The sequence below is a fragment of the Oncorhynchus mykiss genome, chromosome 16 (assembly GCF_057628025.1).
Source record: "Oncorhynchus mykiss isolate SJ-2025 chromosome 16, ASM5762802v1, whole genome shotgun sequence".
In the NCBI taxonomy this organism is placed as follows: domain Eukaryota; kingdom Metazoa; phylum Chordata; class Actinopteri; order Salmoniformes; family Salmonidae; genus Oncorhynchus; species Oncorhynchus mykiss.
This window is the reverse complement of record NC_143037.1, coordinates 14,085,001-14,105,703: the sequence shown is the minus strand read 5'-3', so window position 1 is coordinate 14,105,703 and position 20,703 is coordinate 14,085,001. Positions and strand designations below refer to the sequence as shown.

The window sequence follows — 20,703 nt, the reverse complement described above, 5'->3', positions numbered from 1 at the left end:
TGTTCCTGTCTGCTCTTTTATGTTTAGATAAGAATTGTATACCTGTCTTGTATACCTGATCCCTATACACCATTCTTGTGTGTGTTCAATAAAAAATATTTGAAACTTATTGACACCTTTTTTTCAATACCTCACCTTCCGGCACTGAGTCTTTATCTAAAATGTTGTATGAGTTGGAGAACACATCGGGAGGGATCATAGACCATTCCTCCATACAGAATCCTTCCAGATGCCTAGAGTTAAACCACAAGTTTCAAAGGGTTTCAAGTCCGGAGACTGAGATGGCCAAAATGTTGATTTTCAGGCCAATTAACATTTCTTTGTGGATTCTGTCTGCTTGGTGTTATTGTCTTGCTGGAAGAGGCAACTAGGTTTTTGGCTAAAATGTCCTGGTACAAGTTCATGATGCCATTGACCTTAACAAGGGCCCCAGGACCAGTGGAAACAAAATAGCACCAAAACATTTTGAGGGCAAAGAGCTTTATTTTCCTGTCATCTGACCAAAGCACTGGTTCCAATCCAAGTGCCAATGCCGTTTAGCAAATCAGGTGTTTACATTTGTTGGAGGACGTGAAAATAGAGCTCTTTGGCCACGCACATCAGTGGTGGGTTTGGCGTCAAAATGAGAATGCATGAGCAGAAAATAACCCCACCTACTGTAAAATAGGGTGGTGGGTCTTTGATATTGACCAGAGTCCTACTTTATACTACTAAAATCCTGGGTGAAAGAATGCCATCATCTCTACCCCTCTCACCTCACCCTAGCCTATCGATTCCCACAATCTCTTACCACCCTCGTGTTCCACCACTTCTCTTACTGTACACACCCCTCTCTCCTCATCCAATCATTTCATACCATCCTGTCACAACTACCAACCGCATAGTGAGAGAGCGACACACACCAGACTCAATGTAGATTTGGTGCAGTCTTTATTTGAGCACTCAGCCACTCCGTAGCCTCAGATATCACAGCAAAAAGGAGCCAAATCTAAACAGAAAGCAGTTCAAATATGTTTTCAAGTTCATTCCTTCCTGTTCCAAGTCTCTCAACACAATAATTTAAAGTGCATATCAGATTGAGCTTTCTCTTTTTTTTGACAAGCTCAAGAACTCCGTGACAATTACACACAGATATAGATAATGTATGTCATATACATATAAATAATTAGCATTGTGTACAACAGTATGTTTTCAATCGTTATCGTATTGCACAAATGAAATAGCAGTATAGCAAACACAGAAGTAAAACAGAATTGGCAGGAAGATTAACACAAAACACACAAGGAAACCGATCCTCAGCGCAGACTCTCTCCATTTTTAGTCATAGGTGAGAAAAACAAGTTCTACTGTACAGCCAATGTGATGGCTGGCGAGGTGAAGGACTTGAACAGGACAGTACGTCATACAGTACTGCATATTGAATATACTCGTGTTATGGAGTTGTACGTTTACAGCAGTAATATTAGACTACAACAAAGTGAAAGATTATGGACCCCAAACTGAACCCTTTCCACCTAGAAGATAACTGGTTCATTTTTCTATTATCCTACCAGTAGTCCTTCTACAGTAGAGGTTCTACTGGTAGCGAGGAGACATATCGGCCGTGTCTGAATATTTGTACTTGCGTTCTAAATGGCAGGCTGATTAGGTATGCGAAAATAGAGCGTTTTATAGTATGTGACATTTCGAAAATGTTGTTTGCTTTACATGCCAGGATGTTGAATTAATTTTAATCTAGTATGAATAGCTGCATGCTTTTGAGGACGAGAATTGTCTTTTCAGAGCCACATGTTTTTGACCACGGCAGATAATCAGAAAAAGGGGACAGACTCTAACAAACACAAGTGTGCATTCCTTGACGCATTCTCAGATATGTGTTGTTCACTATCTGCATACATTTTTACTAAACAGTACGTTCTGAATAGTATGTACTGTAGAATGATTAGTATGCAGTATGTCGTTTTAGGAAGTAGCAGGCAAAACAGATTTCGGACACAACCATTGTCTGCCTGGTGTGATAGTTGCCGCGTTCCACACGGCACCCTAATCCCTATATAGTGCACTACTTTGGGAACGTCTGGGCTCATAAGGCTCTGGTCAAAAGCAGAACACTATAAAAGGGCATAGGGTGCCATTTGGGAAGCAGACCGTGTTTAAGACCACCCTGATGAAATAATGAAGAACATTAACTGAACAGATGGTTATGAGCGGGAAACACATCCCGCTGTTTACAATGTCATTTCATCAATGAAACTACAGTTTCAGCATTTCTAAAATATAAATACAATAAAAATGCATAAATTAAAAAAAGCTAGTAAAAAGAGCCTTAAAGCTGAGATTTGGGAAGTCGGAAAGAGACGGCAACACAGAGACAAATCTCCTCAAGACTGCTTACAAGAAAGAGGAGGCACACCAGAGAGCATCAAAGCATGCGAGCTGTCAGCACTGGAAGCATAGCGTGGCGAGCTTTTTCAAAATACAGTACTGTAGCTCCACTAACCTGGCCTGTGTTACAGAGAATGCTACTGTAGTGAGAAAGAGACACAAACAGGTTTGCCCTCCCCAGTCAGAATGTGTTGAGAGTGAGCCTGTGACAGTAAATACTAAGTGTGACTGGCATTCTAACATCTGCTAGGCTGCGCGGGCATAACGCATAACCCTGTGTTGAACCCTGTAGAGGGGCGGAGGGATACAGAAAGGGATATACCTGTGAACCCAAGGCAGACTCACTCTCTCCTTTCAGCAAACACAGTTGGGCCTACTCTTACCGTACTCTTCCATTCCTCCAGGAGGAACACTCCCTCATCTACATACCCAACTATCTATCTGGTCCTAGTTTAATCAGAGAGATGGAGATCACACCAAATGTTCAGGACCACGAGAATTGAAGTCACAACAGCAGGCACTTTTGTAATACACAAGAAGAGCATTGCTGCTCCATGACCTTATTATATCCTGTTGACCGTACAGTCAATTCGAGGGCAAGTTTTTTGTTCAATCTACATACCATATTATGGTAAGGCAAAGCTAGACAACCGGAAAAGAATAATGCATTATTAATAAATCGCAACCCTTTTCAATAACTTTAGGTCACTATATTTGGGGGGGGGGGTTTGGGTGAGAACTTCTCAGAGGTAAATACGTTGAGCTTCTGTTAAGATCTCGTTAATGTAAAAAACATTTCCACCCCTGAATATTCTAAATCCTTTAAATCAAGGACTCTCACTGTCAAACAGGAATTGATTAAATTCATCTCTGTCTCATCCCTACAGGTCCTCAAATAGTAGTTTGTTTATTGTTTGTTTATCATTTGAAGAGATTAAATGTATAAAAAGTATGTTGTTCTTCTCTGGGTGGGATGGGGAAGCAGCCTTGCATTCCAAATAGGAGAATTGATTTGGAGTGACATTTCTCATGTCCCGGGACCGTTGGGAGTGATGTCATGTACATACTTTGTGGGGTTGCTGTTGCCAGTCTGTTTGTGTATCATGCCAACTCCTTTACACTCATCATCATGCCAAACACGTTTGGCTTGACAATGACAGCGATGGAGTCAGAAAAAAACAGATCTGGAACCAGGATAGGAATGCTGCCGAATGTACTTCGAAACGCTTGACAAATATAACACAAGGGTACATGACCTTTACGGGGCATGGCTTTCAATCATTTAGAAATGGGAAGACAAATACTTCAAGAGCTGTGTGGCAGCAAGACAAGTGCTTGGGATATCAAGTATACTTTACAGCTGGCTTAACATAGGATCATAATGAGAGGGGTACATGAAGGCCAACAGCACATTGTCCACGACTATGTACCAATGAGACTTATCTTCCATGAGTAGGGCACAACTGTGTTGCATAGAAAAGCATGGGAAGCTTTAGTGGGGGAAGAAGAATTACCAAATTAAGTTACAGAAAGAGGCATTCTCAATCTTATCTTTGAGACTGTGTTGACTGGGTGATGTTGTTCCTCTCAGAGCATTCTACAACGTATGCTGAGCCAACCAATCAAAAGACTTGGGATCAAAAGGTCAGTTATGACATAAGGGAAATAAGGACCTGATCGGTCAAGGGTATAAATGGCACCCATTAGGCTCCTACTTAAAGCTCTCTAGGACTAAACATAGCGACGGACCAGGAAGTAGTTAGACATTATGGCTTTGAAGAAGAGGAATGAGAGTCGTATCCCTCTCTACCCTCCTTGACACGCTGGCCCACTGTGACACACTCAATGGGACCCTTGGGGGAAGGACTGAGAGAAGAAGGCGTATTAGAAGACATGGAGGGTGGGTGTTATACCGTAGGAATGAGTCTGGCCCTGCTGTCGACAGGGACACACTGAGCATGTGCTTCAACCACTTGACATCAACACATCCCTCTGCTGTGCCACTCGGCCGCGTAACCATGCCAACTGGACCCGACTCGACACCATTACGGAATCACATGGTCACCACAAGCCTGCACACTATAACAGCAATATTGTTTCATGCTAGGACCTTTTCTTTCTTTCTGTCCCCTTCTATTAAGGGCCCTGGCCTGAAGCACATCTAGAAGCAGAGCTCTTCTCTTCTGCAGCGTCATTACAGTAGTGTGTAGGAGGCCTCTTCCTACAGACCAAACTAGACCTCCTCATTACGGAAGCACGGGGAAACAAAGACAGCTCTGTCAGAGCACCAACTGCACAAGATGGCTCCTCTGGATGGATCGCTGTTATCCCTGTGTCTCAATCCAACTGCAACGGACAAGACAGACAGACTGACTGACTGTTCGGTAGACAGTGGTCGCTACAGCTACATTTGAGAATGCACCAAAACACGCAAGGCAGAAAGAACAAAGGATAGAAGTAATACTGAGAAGTGGCAAGGGGAACTTTAGAACCTAACACAACTGTTAGAATCTCCCCAGTTTAGCCAGAGGGACAATATCTGATATAACTATATTCTCTAGTCTATATAACCAAAATATCTGCACTTCTAAAAGTGTTCCCCACTCAAGTCAAAAGGGATTCTCTGTTCCTGTAACCGTTTTTCTGTGTTATAATATTGTCTTCATTCATCTAGGACACTGTTCAGAGAGTACATCAGGTCAATAGCTATACTAAGCGCAACAACTACATACAGGTATCATGTAGTAGTTCAGTAAGTCAACTAGTATTAGGGCACCTAAATGCTATATTAAGGTGAGATAGTTGTACTTGCGGTGTACCTACGCACGCAGAACCATCATCTGGGATACGTTTTGGTGTACATATGCACGCAGAACCATCATCTGGGATACGTTTTGGTGTACGTACGCACGCAGAACCATCATCTGGGATACGTTTTGGTGTACATACGCACGCAGAACCATCATCTGGGATACGTTTTGGTGTACATACGCACGCAGAACCATCATCTGGGATACGTTTTGGTGTACATACGCACGCAGAACCATCATCTGGGATACGTTTTGGTGTACGTACGCACGCAGAACCATCATCTGGGATACGTTTTGGTGTACGTACGCACGCAGAACCATCATCTGGGATACGTTTTGGTGTACGTACGCACGCAGAACCATCATCTGGGATACGTTTTGGTGTACGTACGCACGCAGAACCATCATCTGGGATACGTTTTGGTGTACGTACGCACGCAGAACCATCATCTGGGATACGTTTTGGTGTACGTACGCACGCAGAACCATCATCTGGGATACGTTTTGGTGTACATACGCACGCAGAACCATCATCTGGGATACGTTTTGGTGTACGTACGCACGCAGAACCATCATCTGGGATACGTTTTGGTGTACGTACGCACGCAGAACCATCATCTGGGATACGTTTTGGTGTACGTACGCACGCAGAACCATAATCTGGGATATGTTGTGGTGTACCTACGCACGCAGAACCATCATCTGGGATATGTTGTGGTGTACCTACGCACGCAGAACCATCATCTGGGATATGTTGTGGTGTACCTACGCACGCAGAACCATCATCTGGGATATGTTGTGGTGTACGTACACACGCAGAACCATCATCTGGGATATGTTGTGGTGTACCTACGCACGCAGAACCATCATCTGGGATACGTTTTGGTGTACGTACGCACGCAGAACCATCATCTGGGATATGTTGTGGTGTACCTACGCACGCAGAACCATCATCTGGGATACGTTTTAGTGTACCTACGCACGCAGAACCATCATCTGGGATACGTTTTGGTGTACGTACACACGCAGAACCATCATCTGGGATATGTTGTGGTGTACCTACGCACGCAGAACCATCATCTGGGATACGTTGTGGTGTACCTACGCACGCAGAACCATCATCTGGGATATGTTGTGGTGTACGTATGCATGAGGAACCATCATCTGGGATATGTTGTGGTGTACGTATGCATGAGGAACCATCATCTGGGATATGTTGTGGTGTACGTATGCATGAGGAACCATCATCTGGGACACGTTTTGGCCAGAGAGTAAAAGTTCTGGAGGGACTGTAAAAGTGTCAAGCATCCTGAAAGTTCACACTTTGAAACAACATTTCACACAAACAATATGTGCATTTAACTGATCTAGACTGCACTCTGTACAGGGCTTGTAAGTAAGCATTTCACGGTAAGGTCTACAATTTGATTTGATTTGATAGAATTTACTGAAGCGTGCTTTTGGAGGGGAAAAACAATTATTGTGTTATGCTTGACGCCTTTGTATAAGGCAGATACCAAATGTACACAGGTCAATTTTATTTCAGACCTTGAGTGAGTCTTACTGGAAGCGCAGCAGGCGAGCTAAAATAGTCTGTGGGGTCATATATTTATTTACGCAATAAGGCCCGAGGAGGTGTGGTATATGGCCAATATACCACGGCTAAGGGCTGTTCTTAAGCACGATGTAACGCGGGGTGCCTGCACACAGCCCTTAGCCATGGTATATTGGAAATATACCACGAACCCCCGAGGTGCCTTATTGCTATTATAAACTGGTTACCAACGTAATTAGAAGAGTAAAAACAAATGTTTTGTCATACCCATATACGGTCTGATATACCACGGCTGTCAGCTAATCAGCATTCAGGGCTTGAACCCCCTAGTTTGTTATTTCGGATATAATCTACAAGTCTTCCATTCTTACAGGGTAGACATGGTAACCTTGCTGAGGTGAGGCCTGGAAGCCTTTAGAAGAAGTCAGATCTTTTGGGTTTGAATGGGTAGAAGGTGGTGCTGAGTGGTCTTGCTACATGGCAATGTTTGAGAGTTGAGAGATAGCAGTCAGTGGCTCTTTGGCTTGGGAAGTCGTAGGCGGCTGGGATGGACTAGACCTCTGGCCTTGAGCCCGCCAATCTCTGGTTCTCTGAGGCCTGGAGTCTGTCTGGGTGCTTTGGTCTGGGGGCAGGCCGGCAGTGCAGGGCCCTGGGAGGAGGCAGAGGCCTGGGAGCTGTAGCAGGGCAGACCTCTGAAGGGAGGTGGGAGCAGCCTGGACTGTGGAGCTGTGAAGCCCGGCCTGAGACTGCTCCTAAACTGGATTCCTCTCACCACCCTGGGGAAGCCTGCCATGGACGTCTGGGTGGAGTTGGTTATGGGGCCTTCCTGTGGCCTTTTAGGGATGGAGGCTGTTTTCAGAGAGCCGGGGGACTGCGGGAGGCTAGGGGCAGGAATCATTTTGGCCGGGTCCCCACAGCCTGGGTTGGAGGAGTCTCGGGGGGCCTCGGTGTGGGCTGAGCTTGTTAGTCTTTCCTGGGGTTGAGGTTGCTGCATGCTGTTGGGCCATGGCCTGGAAGAGTGTAGTATTTGAGGCTGGGGGAGGAGAGAAACAACATACGATAAGCATCTAAAACTGTATATAAACAAACTACAGCATGAACCATTGTACACCATAATAAATCATTTCTGTTCTTCGGCTTGTGAAACCAAAATATTTTGTCCAGTCTGTTTCACCTAACAGTTGCACAACAAGCCTACAATTCCCACGAGGCTAGACACTGTGTACTGAAGCGCCTCTCCCTTTTTTCATGACTGTAGAGAGAGAAACTAATTGCGCGCATTCAACACATGAAACGCCGTAGGAGATTGGGGCTTTGATTCCGGGCACTCTTTGGAGACAGCAGCCAGGCCGCGTGCTACAGTACAGTAGTCATCTCTCTCTAAACTTATCATCACTGATGTACCACTGCAGAGGCTGGGTGGGGGAGGTCACCATCAAAAGAGCCCTCCTCCTGCCTGCCGACTCCCTCACCTCCGCAACACCATACCACACGTTGCTTCGCTGCTGAAAAATAAGACATGGGATGACAGTAGCTCTCCGGGCTGTGTCTGGACGCCAGGCACCAGCGTAACAAGGTGCCCCGGTGTGCCGCTATGCCAGCACATCCTCAATTAGAGAAAGGTTAGGGTGTGCACATCGGGGGCCCACTTCAGCCCGCTCATTAACATTTAACGCTGCTTGTTGAATGGGGAACATGGCGGCAGCCCTGCCTCATACACGCCTGTCAGTCAATCAGACTATGAGACAGAGAGAGCAAGAGGGAGATCGAGAGAAAGAGATAAAGAGAGAGATAAGAGAGAATGATAGAAAGACGAGTGAGAGTGAGAACGAGAGAGCGAGAGAGAGGAAAGGGAAAGAGAGGAAGAGGAAGCACTAGATCGAGGCTGGCTGACTCAAAGGGAATTATTCTGTCAGATGATTCGTCTGTTTGGGGGGTGGGAGGGAGGTGGGAGGCTGGCCAGTGCAGGTGGAAGATGTTTCTTTTTTACACCTGCAAAAACAGCAACAAATCCCAATTGCAAGGCGACGACTTCATTTCTATTTCGGAGGTGTTTATCATGTTAGTTTAACAATAGATAGAGATCTAAACAGATCCGACACACAGTCTGCAATCATACAAGTGCATTCCGTTTCATTACATCATTCTCAATTACATTACACTGAAGTCTGGGAGAGAGGAACCATACACAGGTGCAGTTATCATTTTGATACATTGCACAGAGATCTATGTATTGAAACATTCACACAGCTAGCGTTGAGCTCCGACATCTTAGCCGATCAGACGTCTCAAAGCTCCGCCAGATCAGCCCTCTTCTTCTCACCGCCATTCATTGACTATGGAGACAAATTCACTAGTCCACACTGCCACCCTGTGGCCACCGCTGTATACTACACCATCTCCCCCCCAGCCTATCCCCCAGCACTGTGCTAAGCAGCATTTCTACACAACGCCACACTCCCCCTGACGCTACCTATTGGGCCGATCTCTGGCTTTAATGTCAATGCTGCTCTGTTGGCCCTGGGGTTATTTCAACAGGAAAAACATCCCTTTCCTCCAGAGTCCAGACAGTCAGGTAGGAAGGTGCCCCCTTTACTGGACAGCAGACTGTTATGACTGCCAGGCACTTTTCAAAGTCTGCGATGGAGGGGATGACGCCTGAAGACTTGGGGGTGGGGGGGTTTCTGGCCCTCGGAAGAGGCTTCATAAATAATGGATGACAACTCGCGGGGGATTAGGGAGCGGTAGCTAATGAAAGGTGACACGGCTTTCTGGAGCCCAACGCAGCACTGGAGAGGAGGAGAGTCTGGTTTATAAAGCCCAGCAGGTGTTTCAAGGAGGGATTCACCTTGTCCCCCCCCACACACAGTCAGACAGGGACACTGAAGCGCATGCGTGGGTGGATGGAGAGTATCTCTCAATTACCAAATCCAGAGTGTTCCGCTTGTCCACCCCATCCCATACTTTGATTTTTTTGTGGGGTCTTTCCAATAGGTGATATATTTTAATTTTTGTTTTGTGATGATTTGGTTGGGCCAGATTTTCTGAGTGTTGTCCTGAGGCTCTATGGGGTTGGTTTGAGTTGGTGAACTGAGCCTCAGAACCAGCTGCCTGAGGGGACTCTTCTCTTTTTTCATCTCTTGACATTGTAGAGCTGTGTGATGGAATGTTTTGGGGTCACTTGTTTTTAGATGGTTGTAAAATTTGATGGCTCTTTTTTCTATTCAAATGAGGAGGGGGTACTGGCCCAATTCTGCTCTACATGCGTTATTTGGAGTTTTTCTTTGCACTTGCAATACAGTCATGAAAAACTCTGCATGCAGTATTTCAATTGGATGTTTGTCCCATTTGGTAAATTCATTATTAGAGATTGGACCCCATACTTCACTGCCATATAGAGCAATTGGTTCTATAACTGACTGAAACATTTTGAACCAGATTCTAATTGGAATTTCTATTTTAATGTTCCTTTTAATGGCATAGAATGCTCTTCTTGCTTTGTCTCTCAGCTCGATCACAGCCATTTGAAAGCTACCTGTGTTGCTGATATTTAGTCCTAGATATGTGTAGTTTTTGGTGTGTTCTAATAGAACTGTGTCCAAATAGAATTTATATTTGTCATCCTTGTTTCCGGACCTTTTTTGGAATATCATTATTTTTTTATTTTTTTAGGTAAACGGTCAGAGCCCAGGTCTGACAGAACCTGTGAAGACGATCTAGGTGCTGCTGTAACCCCTCTTTAGTGGGAGACAGCAGCACCAGGTCATCTGCGTACAGCAGACACTTGATTTCAGTGTTGTGTAGGGTGACACCAGGTGCTGCCGATTCTTCTAATGTTTTTGCCAAATCATTAATGTAGATGTTAAATAGTGTTGGACTTATTGGGCAGCCCTGTTTCACTCCCTGTCCCTGAGAGAAGAAGTCTGTTTGCTTGTTGTTAATTCATTAATGTAGATGTTAAATAGTGTTGGACTTATTGGGCAGCCCTGTTTCACTCCCCGTCCCTGAGAGAAGAAGTCTGTTTGCCTGTTGCCAATTTTAACCGCACATTTGTTTTTAGTGTACATTGATTTAATAAAATCATGTTTTCCCTCCAATACCACTTTCTATTAGTTTATAAAAAAGACCTTCGTGCCAAAATGAATCAAAAGCTTTCTTGAAATCTACAAAACACGAGTAGATTTTGCCTTTGTTTTGGTTTACTTGTTTATCAATTAGTGTGGAGGGTGTAAATGTGGTCTGTTGTACGATCATTTTTTAGAAATCCAATCTGGCTTCTGCTCAGGACGTTGTGTTCGTCAAGGAAATGATGTAGTCTGCTATTTATAATACTGCAGAGAATTTTCCCCAAGTTGCTGTTAACGCAAATTCCTCTAATTACTGGGGTCAAATTTGTCTTCATTTTTATAGATTGGTGTGATCAATCCCTTGTTCCAAATATCGGGGAAAATACCTGCAGTGAGGATAATGTTGAAGAGTTTGAGTATAGCCAATTTGAATTTGTGGCCTGTATATTTGATCATTTCATTTAAAATACCATCAGCGCAACAGGCCTTTTTGGGTTGGAGAGTGCATAGTTTTTCTAATAATTATTCTTCTGTAATTGGGGTATCCACAGGATTCTGAAAGTCTTTGACTGCTGATTCAAGGATTTGTCATTTTTCTTGTATATATTTTTGTTCTGGGCTCTTTGTTATATTGCTGTAGACGTTTGCAAAGTGATTTCTCCACATATCCCACATTTGGATAGCCAATTCCTCATGATGAGGTTTGTTTAATTTATTCCAATTCTCCCAGAAGTGGTTTGATTCTATGGATTCCTCAATTCCATCCAGCTGATTTCTAATGTGCTGTTGCTTTTTTGTTCTTAGGGTGTTTGTATTGCTTCAGTGTTTCTCCATATTGAAGGCGTATATTTTTGTTGTCTGGTTCTCTGTGTTTTTGATTAGATATATTTCTCAATGACCTTCTTAGATTTTTGCAATCATTATCAAACCATTTTCATTATCTGTTATTTCTGGTTTGATCTTATGCTTCTTTAAATTAGCCAAGGAGGCTAATTTGTCAAATATAAAGTTTATGTTCCAAACAGCCACATTTACACCTTCATTGCTGTAGGAGAATGTTAAGGCTAAAAAGTTGTCCAGGAGAGATTGTATTTTTTGGCTACTAATTGCTTTGATGTCTGTACTGTTTGCACTCCATCTATAGGCCTGTTTTGTACCATGTCATTTATTGGGCCGTGATGCTTCATGGTTGGGTTCTGCTCTTCTCAGATTCACTGTGATTTTACTGTGGTCTGAGAGAGGTGTTAGTGGGCTGACTGTGAAGGCTCTGAGAGACTCTGGGCTTAGGTCGGTGAGGAAGTAGTCTACAGTGCTGCTGCCAAGGGATGAGTTTCTATGGGGGTATGTGGGGAGGGAAAGATTGTCGCTTCCTGGTAGGTGTTTATCCCCATGACTGTTAACAGTATCTTGTTCTTCTGCTGTTCTAGCATTCAGGTCTCCACAGACCAGTACGTTGCCTTGGGCCTGTGACTAATTTCCCCCTCTAGAATGGAGAAACTCTCTTCATTGTAGTAGGGTGACTGGGTGACGTTTTTATCTGTCAAGATAGCCTCCTTGTTGATTTTTAACCATATAAAGAATTCTACTGTTTTGATCAATTTGATTCAGATTTATACCATATTAGCATTCCCCCTGAGTCTCTCCCCTGTTTGATTCCTTTTAATTTAGTGGATGGTATGATTATCTCCCTATAACCTAGTGGACAGCCAGTGGAAACATCACCTCTGCACCATGTTTCCTGTAGTGCTACAATATCAACATCATCAATTTCTTTCAGGAAGTCTGGGTTTCTGCTCTTTTCCAACATGCAACGTAAAAAGATTTCATAACTTTTTTTTTCTTCCTTTACCTTCAAAATGAGACACACACTCACAATCCAACAAGGACTATTAAAATAAGATTTTTCAATTAAAGTAAACTCTTATTATGCAAATGTGATATGTTTATCATTTAAGAATGTGTGTCATGCTACTTGGTCTCTCTCTCTCTCTCTCTCTCTCTCTCTCTCTAATAGTAATTCAAATTATAGAAAGGAGAGGGGGGAAAATGCAATTTTTCAGATCCATGACGGAGGCTGTGACAGATGACGCGACTCATACACTGAACAAAAATATAAACGCAAAATGTTAAGTGCTGGGACAATGGCATGCTTACTTCAGGAATGTCCAACAGAGCTGTTGCCAGAGAATTGAATGTTCATTTCTTAAGCCGCCTCCAAGGTTGTTTTAGAGAATTTGGCAGTACGTCTCAACCGGCCTCACAATCGGAGACTACGTGCATGGGTCAAAGGTTTCGGGTAGCCTTCCACAAGCTTCCCACAATAAGTTGGGTGAATTTTGGCCCTTTCCTCCTGACAGAGCTGGTGTAACTGAGTCAGGTTTGTAGGCCTCCTTGCTCGCACACGCTTTTTCTGTTCTGCCCACAAATTTTCTATGGGATTGAGGTCAGGGCTTTGTGATGGCCACTCTAATACCTTGACTTTGATGTCCTTAAGCCATTTTTCCACAAATTTGGAAGTATGCTTGGGGTCATTGTCCATTTGGAAGACCCATTTGCGACCAAGCTTTAGATTCTTGACTGATGTTTTGCGATGTTGCTTCAATATATCCATGATGCCATCTATTTTGTGAAGAGCACCAGTCCCCCCTGCAGCAAAGCACCCCCACAACATGATGCTGCCACCCCCGTGCTTCACGGATGGGATGGTGATCTTCGGCTTGCAAGCCCCTTTTTCTTCTTAACATAATGATGGTCATTATGGACGAACAGTTCTATTTTTGTTTCATCAGACCGGAGGACATTTCTCCAAAAAGTACGATCTTTGTCCCAATGCCAGTTGCAAACCGTAGTCTGGCTTTTCTATGGCGGTTTTGGAGCAGTGGCTTCTTTTTTTTTTTGTTCACATTTATTTAACCAGGTAGGCTAGTTGAGAACAAGTTCTCATTTGCAACTGCGACCTGGCCAAGATAAAGCATAGGAGTGTGAACAGACAGCAACAAAGAGTTACACATGGAGTAAACAATAAACAAGTCAATAACTATAAAAATAGTCTATATACATTGTGTGCAAAATGCATGAGGAGGTAGGCGAATAATTACAATTTAGCAGATTAACACTGGAGTGATAAATGATCAGATGGTCATGTACAGGTAGAGATACTGGTGTGCAAAAGAGCAGAAAAGTAAATAAATAAAAACAGTATGGGGATGAGGTAGGTAAATTGGGTGGGCTATTTACCGATAGACTATGTACAGCTGCAGCGATCGTTTAGCTGCTCAGATAGCAGATGTTTAAAGTTGGTGAGGGAGATAAAAGTCTCCAACTTCAATGATTTTTGCAATTCGTTCCAGTCACAGGCAGCAGAGAACTGGAAGGAAAGGCGGCCGAATGAGGTGTTGGCTTTAGGGATGATCAGTGAGATACACCTGCTGGAGCAGGTCAAAGCTGTTTAAAGGCACAGTCAGCTTAAATTATGTAAACTTCTGACCCAATGGAATTGTGATACAGTGAGTTATAAGTCAACAATCTGTCTGTAAACAATTGTTGGAAAAAATGACTTGTGTTATGCACAAAGTAGATGTCCTAACAGACTTGCCAAAACTATAGTTTGTTAACAAGAAAGGTGTGGAGTGGTTGAAAAACGAGTTTTAATGACTTCAACTGTATCTGTATTCCCAGTCAAGTGTAATCCATAGATTAAGACCTTATATATTTCAATTGACTGATTTCCTTATATGAACTGTAACTCAGTCAAATGCATGTTGCATTCATATTTTTGTTCAGTATATTTGTTCATGTTCAGGCATGAATATTCAATGTTATCAGGCAGATCCAGTTTACTGTGGTTAAATCTATCTACTTGGAAGCAGATGCCACTGTCTGTATTTAGCCAAACAGCAGAGTACCTAAATAATCGGACTGGATTATAAAATCGCTCTGGAAAGAAGCAGCTACTAAATAACTACAGAGTAAAATGTAGAAAGGTGGAAGGATGCAAGGCCAGACATGTAGGGGAGAAGGTGGAAGGAATTGGAAGACAGAGAGAGAGAGACAGAGAGAGAGACAGAGACAGAGACAGAGACAGAGAGAGAGAGAGAGAGAGAGAGAGAGGGTGGAAGATGAAGAGTGTAGGAGGAAGAAGATGTGAATTGTCGACAGAGTGCAGGCGATGCAGGATGGTCTGATAGAAACACTACAGATGGACTGTTCAGAGTGGGAATGTGCCAGGGAGGGACAACAACGCCAGACACAGGACAGATAGGGGAATCATCAGACCAGGACCAGGCATTCCTCATCATGCAGACAGGATGGATGGAGGGAATGGAGAAAAGGAAGGAGGGGTTCAAAGAAATCTGAAAGGCTACTGTACCACGCCGTATCTCTGAAGTAATGCACTAGCTGTTCCACTCCTTGCCAAGGGCAGTGTGGGAGAGGCAGAGGGAGAGAAACAACAAGGAAGAAGAGAGAGAGAGAGAGAGAGGAAGAGAGTGATTCAGGTTAGAGTGACAGGAGACTGGAATGGATGGAGGGTCACCAGTCCATTCTGCAACCATTGATTTTCACAGATCCATTCACACACACACACGTTCTACACACAACAAGACTAATGTTTGTTACATGTGTACATTACACACTATAAAAGCTCTGCCGTTAATGACTACAAAATTCAAGGCTGTGCCATTTTTGTCCTTATTTATGATATTATGGTTGCATTCTCATTAAATAATCTTCTTTTGGTGAAAAAATAAGGCTTAGTTAATCTATTTAGACTTAATTTTCAACATAATGATACAGTTTTGATTTGTAAAGTTCAAATAGAGTATAGTCATTATATATCGTCTTGCACTCCACAATATCAACAATGTCAAATATCACGATATTCCATTTATTTAATAATATATCAGCCCAACCCTAATACACACACAGGCATCACTACATGTGTACCATAGACACAAGAATGTTTGGTATATCTGTACCATGTGCACTCAGGCATGTTTGGTACCGTTCAGAAATAGGCATTCTGTGCTGTTTAATGGATGTATTCAATGATGCACTAATCTCTCGTGTACAGAAGCAGGTAACATAGGACGGCATCGTATAGTCTCAACAGACTGTGGAATACGAAGAACTTTGATCATTTGGACAAATCATGATTTAGCAGGTGTTTTTGTATTTCTTTTCTTTATTGGCCCATCTATCCCTCTTTATTGTCCCTCTTCGGAGGACAAAAGTAACTTTGTTTCCCATTTTAATTTTTGTTATATATACACAGTGGGGAGAACAAGTATTTGATACACTGCCGATTTTGCAGGTTTTCCTACTTACAAAGCATGTAGAGGTCTGTAATTGTTATCATAGGTACACTTCAACTGTGAGAGACGGAATCTAAAACAAAAATCCAGAAAATCACATTGTATGATTTTTAAGTCATTAATTTTCAGTTCTGTGAATGTAGTTCTGTGAGTAGTACACAGCGCTATACAATATCTTCAGAAGACATTTCAATTGCGCCTGGGTTGGAATATTACATTATGGCCTTTCTCTTGCATTTCGAAGATGATGATACTATAATAATATTTTGAAGATAAATACAACGCAGAGGACGAGAGTACTAGAATTAACGATCAATGGGAGTTGGTTTTCAGTTCAATATCTGTTTAGAGTCTGTGGGACGTGAGTCCTGGACTCAGCGCTACATATGGCACGTTTTCATTGGTCTGTAAATTGAGTCTGGAGCAGGGTATATGTAATTTGGCCATTTGCCCAGTCAAACACAGTTTAGGGTGGGGGATTATAAATGACATCTTGTTTCTTTGTTCGGTGGAGAAAAGCTGAGGACAGGGGAGACTGAACATCTACGATTTGTCCTCTTTGAATAAACCCATTTTTCTCCCCCCGATTTGCTCTGGGGTTTGTGTTATTGAAAATAAAGAAAATAAAGTTTTGTTCTTTGTATTATGTTTCACCAGATTCAATGTGTTATATTCTCCTACATTAATTTCACATTTCCACAAACATCAAAGTGTTTCCTTTCAAATTGTATCAAGAATATGCATATCCTTGCTTCAGGTCCTGGGCTACGGGGAGTTAGATTTGGGTATGTCATTTTAGTGGAAATTTAAGAAAAAAGGGGTGGATCCTTAAGAGTTTTAAGCCCTGGATTTCCAATACCTTGTTCTTCTTGGATCTGATTTTAATAGTTAGCTTTTCGACGGCCATTACAAAAGAGATATGGAGACAGTGGACAGCCTTGTTTTACTCTTCTTGACAGTTCAATATTTTCTGAGAATGTAAACATTGTTAACTACTTAACACCTGTGGTTGCTATACATAACTTTAACCCATTGTATAAGATATTAACCAAAATTCCAATAGTCCAGGCATTTACACTACCGGTCAAAAGATTTAGAAGGGTTTTTCTTTATTTTTATTATTTTCTACATTGTAGAATAATAGTGAAGACATCAATACTATGAAATAACAGATACGGAATCAGGTAGTAACAAAAAAGTGATAAACAAATTAAAATATATTTTCTATTCTTCAAATAGCCACCCGTTGCATTGATGACAGCTTTGCACACTCTTGGCATTCTTTCAACCAGCTTCATGAGGTAGTCACCTGGAATGAAGAAGAGACTTGCTTGGGCCAAGAAACACGAGCAATGGACATTAGACTGGTGGAAATTTGTCCTTTGGTCTGGACTCTAATTGGAGATTTTTGGTTCCAACCGACGTGTCTTTGTGAGACATGGTGTGGGTGAACGGATGACCTCCGCATGTGTATTTCCCGCAGTAAGGCATGAGGTGTTATGGTGTTGGGGTGCTTTGCTGGTGACACTGTGATTTATTTAGAATTCAAGGCACACTTAACCAGCATGGCTACCACAGCATTCTGCAGCGATACGCCACCCCACCTGGTTTGTGCTTAGTAGAACTCTAATTTGTTTTTCAACAGGACAATGACCCAACACACCTCCAGGCTGTGTAAGGGCTATTTGACCAAGACGGAGAGTGATGGAGTGCTGCATCAGATGACCTGGCCTCCACAATCACTCGACTTCAACCAAAGTGAGATGATTTGGGATGAGTCGGACCGCAGAGTGAAGAAAAAGCAGCCAACAAGTGCTCAGCATATGTGGGAATGACTTCAAGACTGTTGGAAAAGCATTCCAGCTGAAGCTGGTTGAGGGAATGCCAAGAGTGTGCAAAGCTGTCATCAAGGCAAAGAGTGGCTATTTGAAGAATCTCAAATACAGAATATATTTTCATATCAAATCTTATTTGTAACGTGTGCCAAATACAACAGGTGTAGAGCTTGCAGTGAAATGTTTACTTACAAGCCATTAGCCTACAATGTCGTTTTAAGAAAAATACATGTTAAGTAAAAAAAAAATAGATAAGTAAAAAATAAGAAATAAAAGAGACAAATAATTAAAGAGCAGCAGTAAAATAACAATAGCGAGGCTATATACATGGGGTACCGGTACAGAGTCAATGTGCAGGTGCACCAGTTAGTTGAGGTAATATGTACATGTTGGTAGAGTTAAACTGACTATGCATAGATAATAAACAGAGAATAGTAGCAGGGTAAAAGAGGGGGGGGGGGCAATGCAAATAGTCTGGGTAGCCATTGGATTAGCTGTTCAGGAGTCTTAGGGCTTGGGGGTAGAAGCTGTTGAGAAGCCTTTTGGAACCAGACTTGGGGCTCCGGTACCGCTTGCCATACGGTAGCAGAGAGAACAGTCTACAACTATGATGAATGGAGTGTATGACAATTTTTTCTACAATGTAGAAAATTGTAAAAAAAAATTAAGAAAAACCCTTGAATGAGAAGGTGTTCTAAAACTTTTGACCGGTAGTGTATATACAAATTCTAGTGAATTTCGAAAGGGGACATTTGGACCATGCTTTGGCTGAGAGTTTCTGTTAAGGTGGAGACTTCACTAATCTCATTAGTATAATTTCTCATACATCTCCCCCCAGAAACTCATTGGTTGAGTGATGTCATAGATATTTTTGGGGGGCAACCAGGGAGCAGAGAAAGTAACTGAAGAAGATAACTGCCGGCAACAGTAATTGAAGGCTGTCAGTTGGTCATTAATCTCGGAAACCCCAAAATAAAATCTCCCAGAATTGCGTCAGATGCTCGATTTCAATCATATACACTCACAGCACAAACACAAAACAGAACACAAACACTCACACCATGCATAGAGCGCACGCGCACTCACACAGTGTCGCACTGTCGCCCGCAGATAGGTTAAAAAATACATGAAATAAAAACTTGAGTTCAATTACCAAGGGCGCTCTTCACTCATTAGCAGATGTGCGTGGAGTGTCTCTTAATTGAAATGTGTGGGATCAAGGCCCCACTGTTCCACCAAGCGTGATGGGAGGGAGCAGGCTGATTGGGGGCAGGGATGGATAGATGAATGAGGGGATGGAAGGATGAGGAGAAACAAAGGCTGGGGAAATTTTTAGGCCTGTGATGAGGGATACTGCCCCCATAGACCTTGGCAACAGGCGTCTACCAAGTCCCACAGAGAGAGATCAAAGGGCAAGAACGGAATGAATTAGTGGAGCGAGATTCTCTCTTTGCATTCTTTTTGGTCTTGACCCATTTTTCAGCTTATTGTGGGTGTAACTGTGCTCTCACTGCTTTTATAGACTCTGGTGAGGAGACTGGAGCACTGGAGTTCTTGTGAGTTATTTTAATGAAACGCCAAGGCTACACAATACCAGTGGGTGCTAGAGAGATTACTACTAAGGCAGGTTGTGGCTCTCCAGTCTGCTCTACTGGTCAAGTATTGAAAGAGCCCTTTAATATGTCAGCCAGCTTGAAGACTACAAAAGTGGCTTGTGATGCTGACATGTAGACAACATCAGAGAAAGAATCCACAGTGATCAATTCAGGCAGCGCTAGCTGAAGAGGATAGAAAACTATGGCAACTAGCTGGAATAATACAGCGTTTGCACATCCTTGATTGTCTGGGGTGGGAGGGGGTGTAGCCAGCCAGCTTGATGCGCTAAGATTCCAGGGACTGTAGCAGGGTGGCAGGGTGATGGCATGGGGGCATGGCGTTGAGGCTCTATAGGGTATGGGTGGCGAGAGGTAAGGGGCGGGATGGGATGGGGGCACTGTTAAGGACTCACTCTGTCTGCTGTGGTGGGGCATGCATGCCCGTGGGATCCTCTGGTGCGAGTGCTGCCAGGGAGAGAGGAAAGGAGCAGGCCGAACAACCTGTCCAGAGAGAAGACGAACACCACAGGAGGTGACACACACACACCGGAAAACAGAGAGAGAGGCAGGGAGGATAAAACCCAGCCATGGTCAGTCAGCGATGCATCTCAATTCACACACACAAAGACACACAGGGATGGCATTTCAAGAGGCCTGGAGGCATCCTGGCATGTAAGGATTTCAGATATAGAATAGAATCATGGATTGATGTGAATGCCTTTGTGTGTGTGTGTGTGTGTGTGTGTGTGTGAAGACCATTGTGACGGCCCTGAATTTTTCTGAACCGTCTCAGTGCTTCTCCTTCCAATAGGGCGCTTCCCTGAACTTCTTTACCGGGATGGACTCTTTTTAGGCCAAAGGTACAGGACATTTCTGGAGGAACCAGAGCTCATTATTTGTTATATTGTTTTGCGTGTGTGTTCATTTATGTTGGTAATACAACCCACGCAAAATAATACAGTTGTTTTTGAAGTTCTTTCCAATGTTTTAAGGGTTTATGAAAAGTGTATTTCCATCCTGACTTTTACATAAGTTCTTTGTATTGGTGTAGATTTGACAGACCAGATGGGACTCATCAGATGGGACTCATCAGAGAAAACCAACACCCAACCTACCAGTGACCCCTATAAATAATAACCTCAAG

General features: G+C 43.0%; 1 protein-coding gene across 9 annotated transcripts in view; it reads right to left on the bottom strand.

Moving 5' to 3' along the window:
• Positions 1–913: 913 nt before the first annotated feature.
• ccser2b (coiled-coil serine-rich protein 2b) overlaps positions 914–20,703 on the bottom strand; it is a 121,957-nt gene continuing 102,167 nt past the window's right edge. For 3 of the 9 annotated variants that reach the window (XM_021564846.3, XM_090201968.1, XM_090201969.1), the window contains exons 10-12: positions 19,973–20,060; positions 15,187–15,226; positions 914–7,783 (exon numbers count right to left, since the gene is read on the bottom strand). In XM_021564846.3, the coding sequence (XP_021420521.3) occupies positions 7,714–7,783; positions 15,187–15,226; positions 19,973–20,060 (198 nt within the window). In that variant the 3' untranslated portion in view covers positions 914–7,713. The remainder of the gene's footprint in view (positions 7,784–15,186; positions 15,227–19,972; positions 20,061–20,703) is intronic. The other 6 variants (XM_036946256.2, XM_036946257.2, XM_090201964.1 and 3 more) reach the window with 3 other exon arrangements.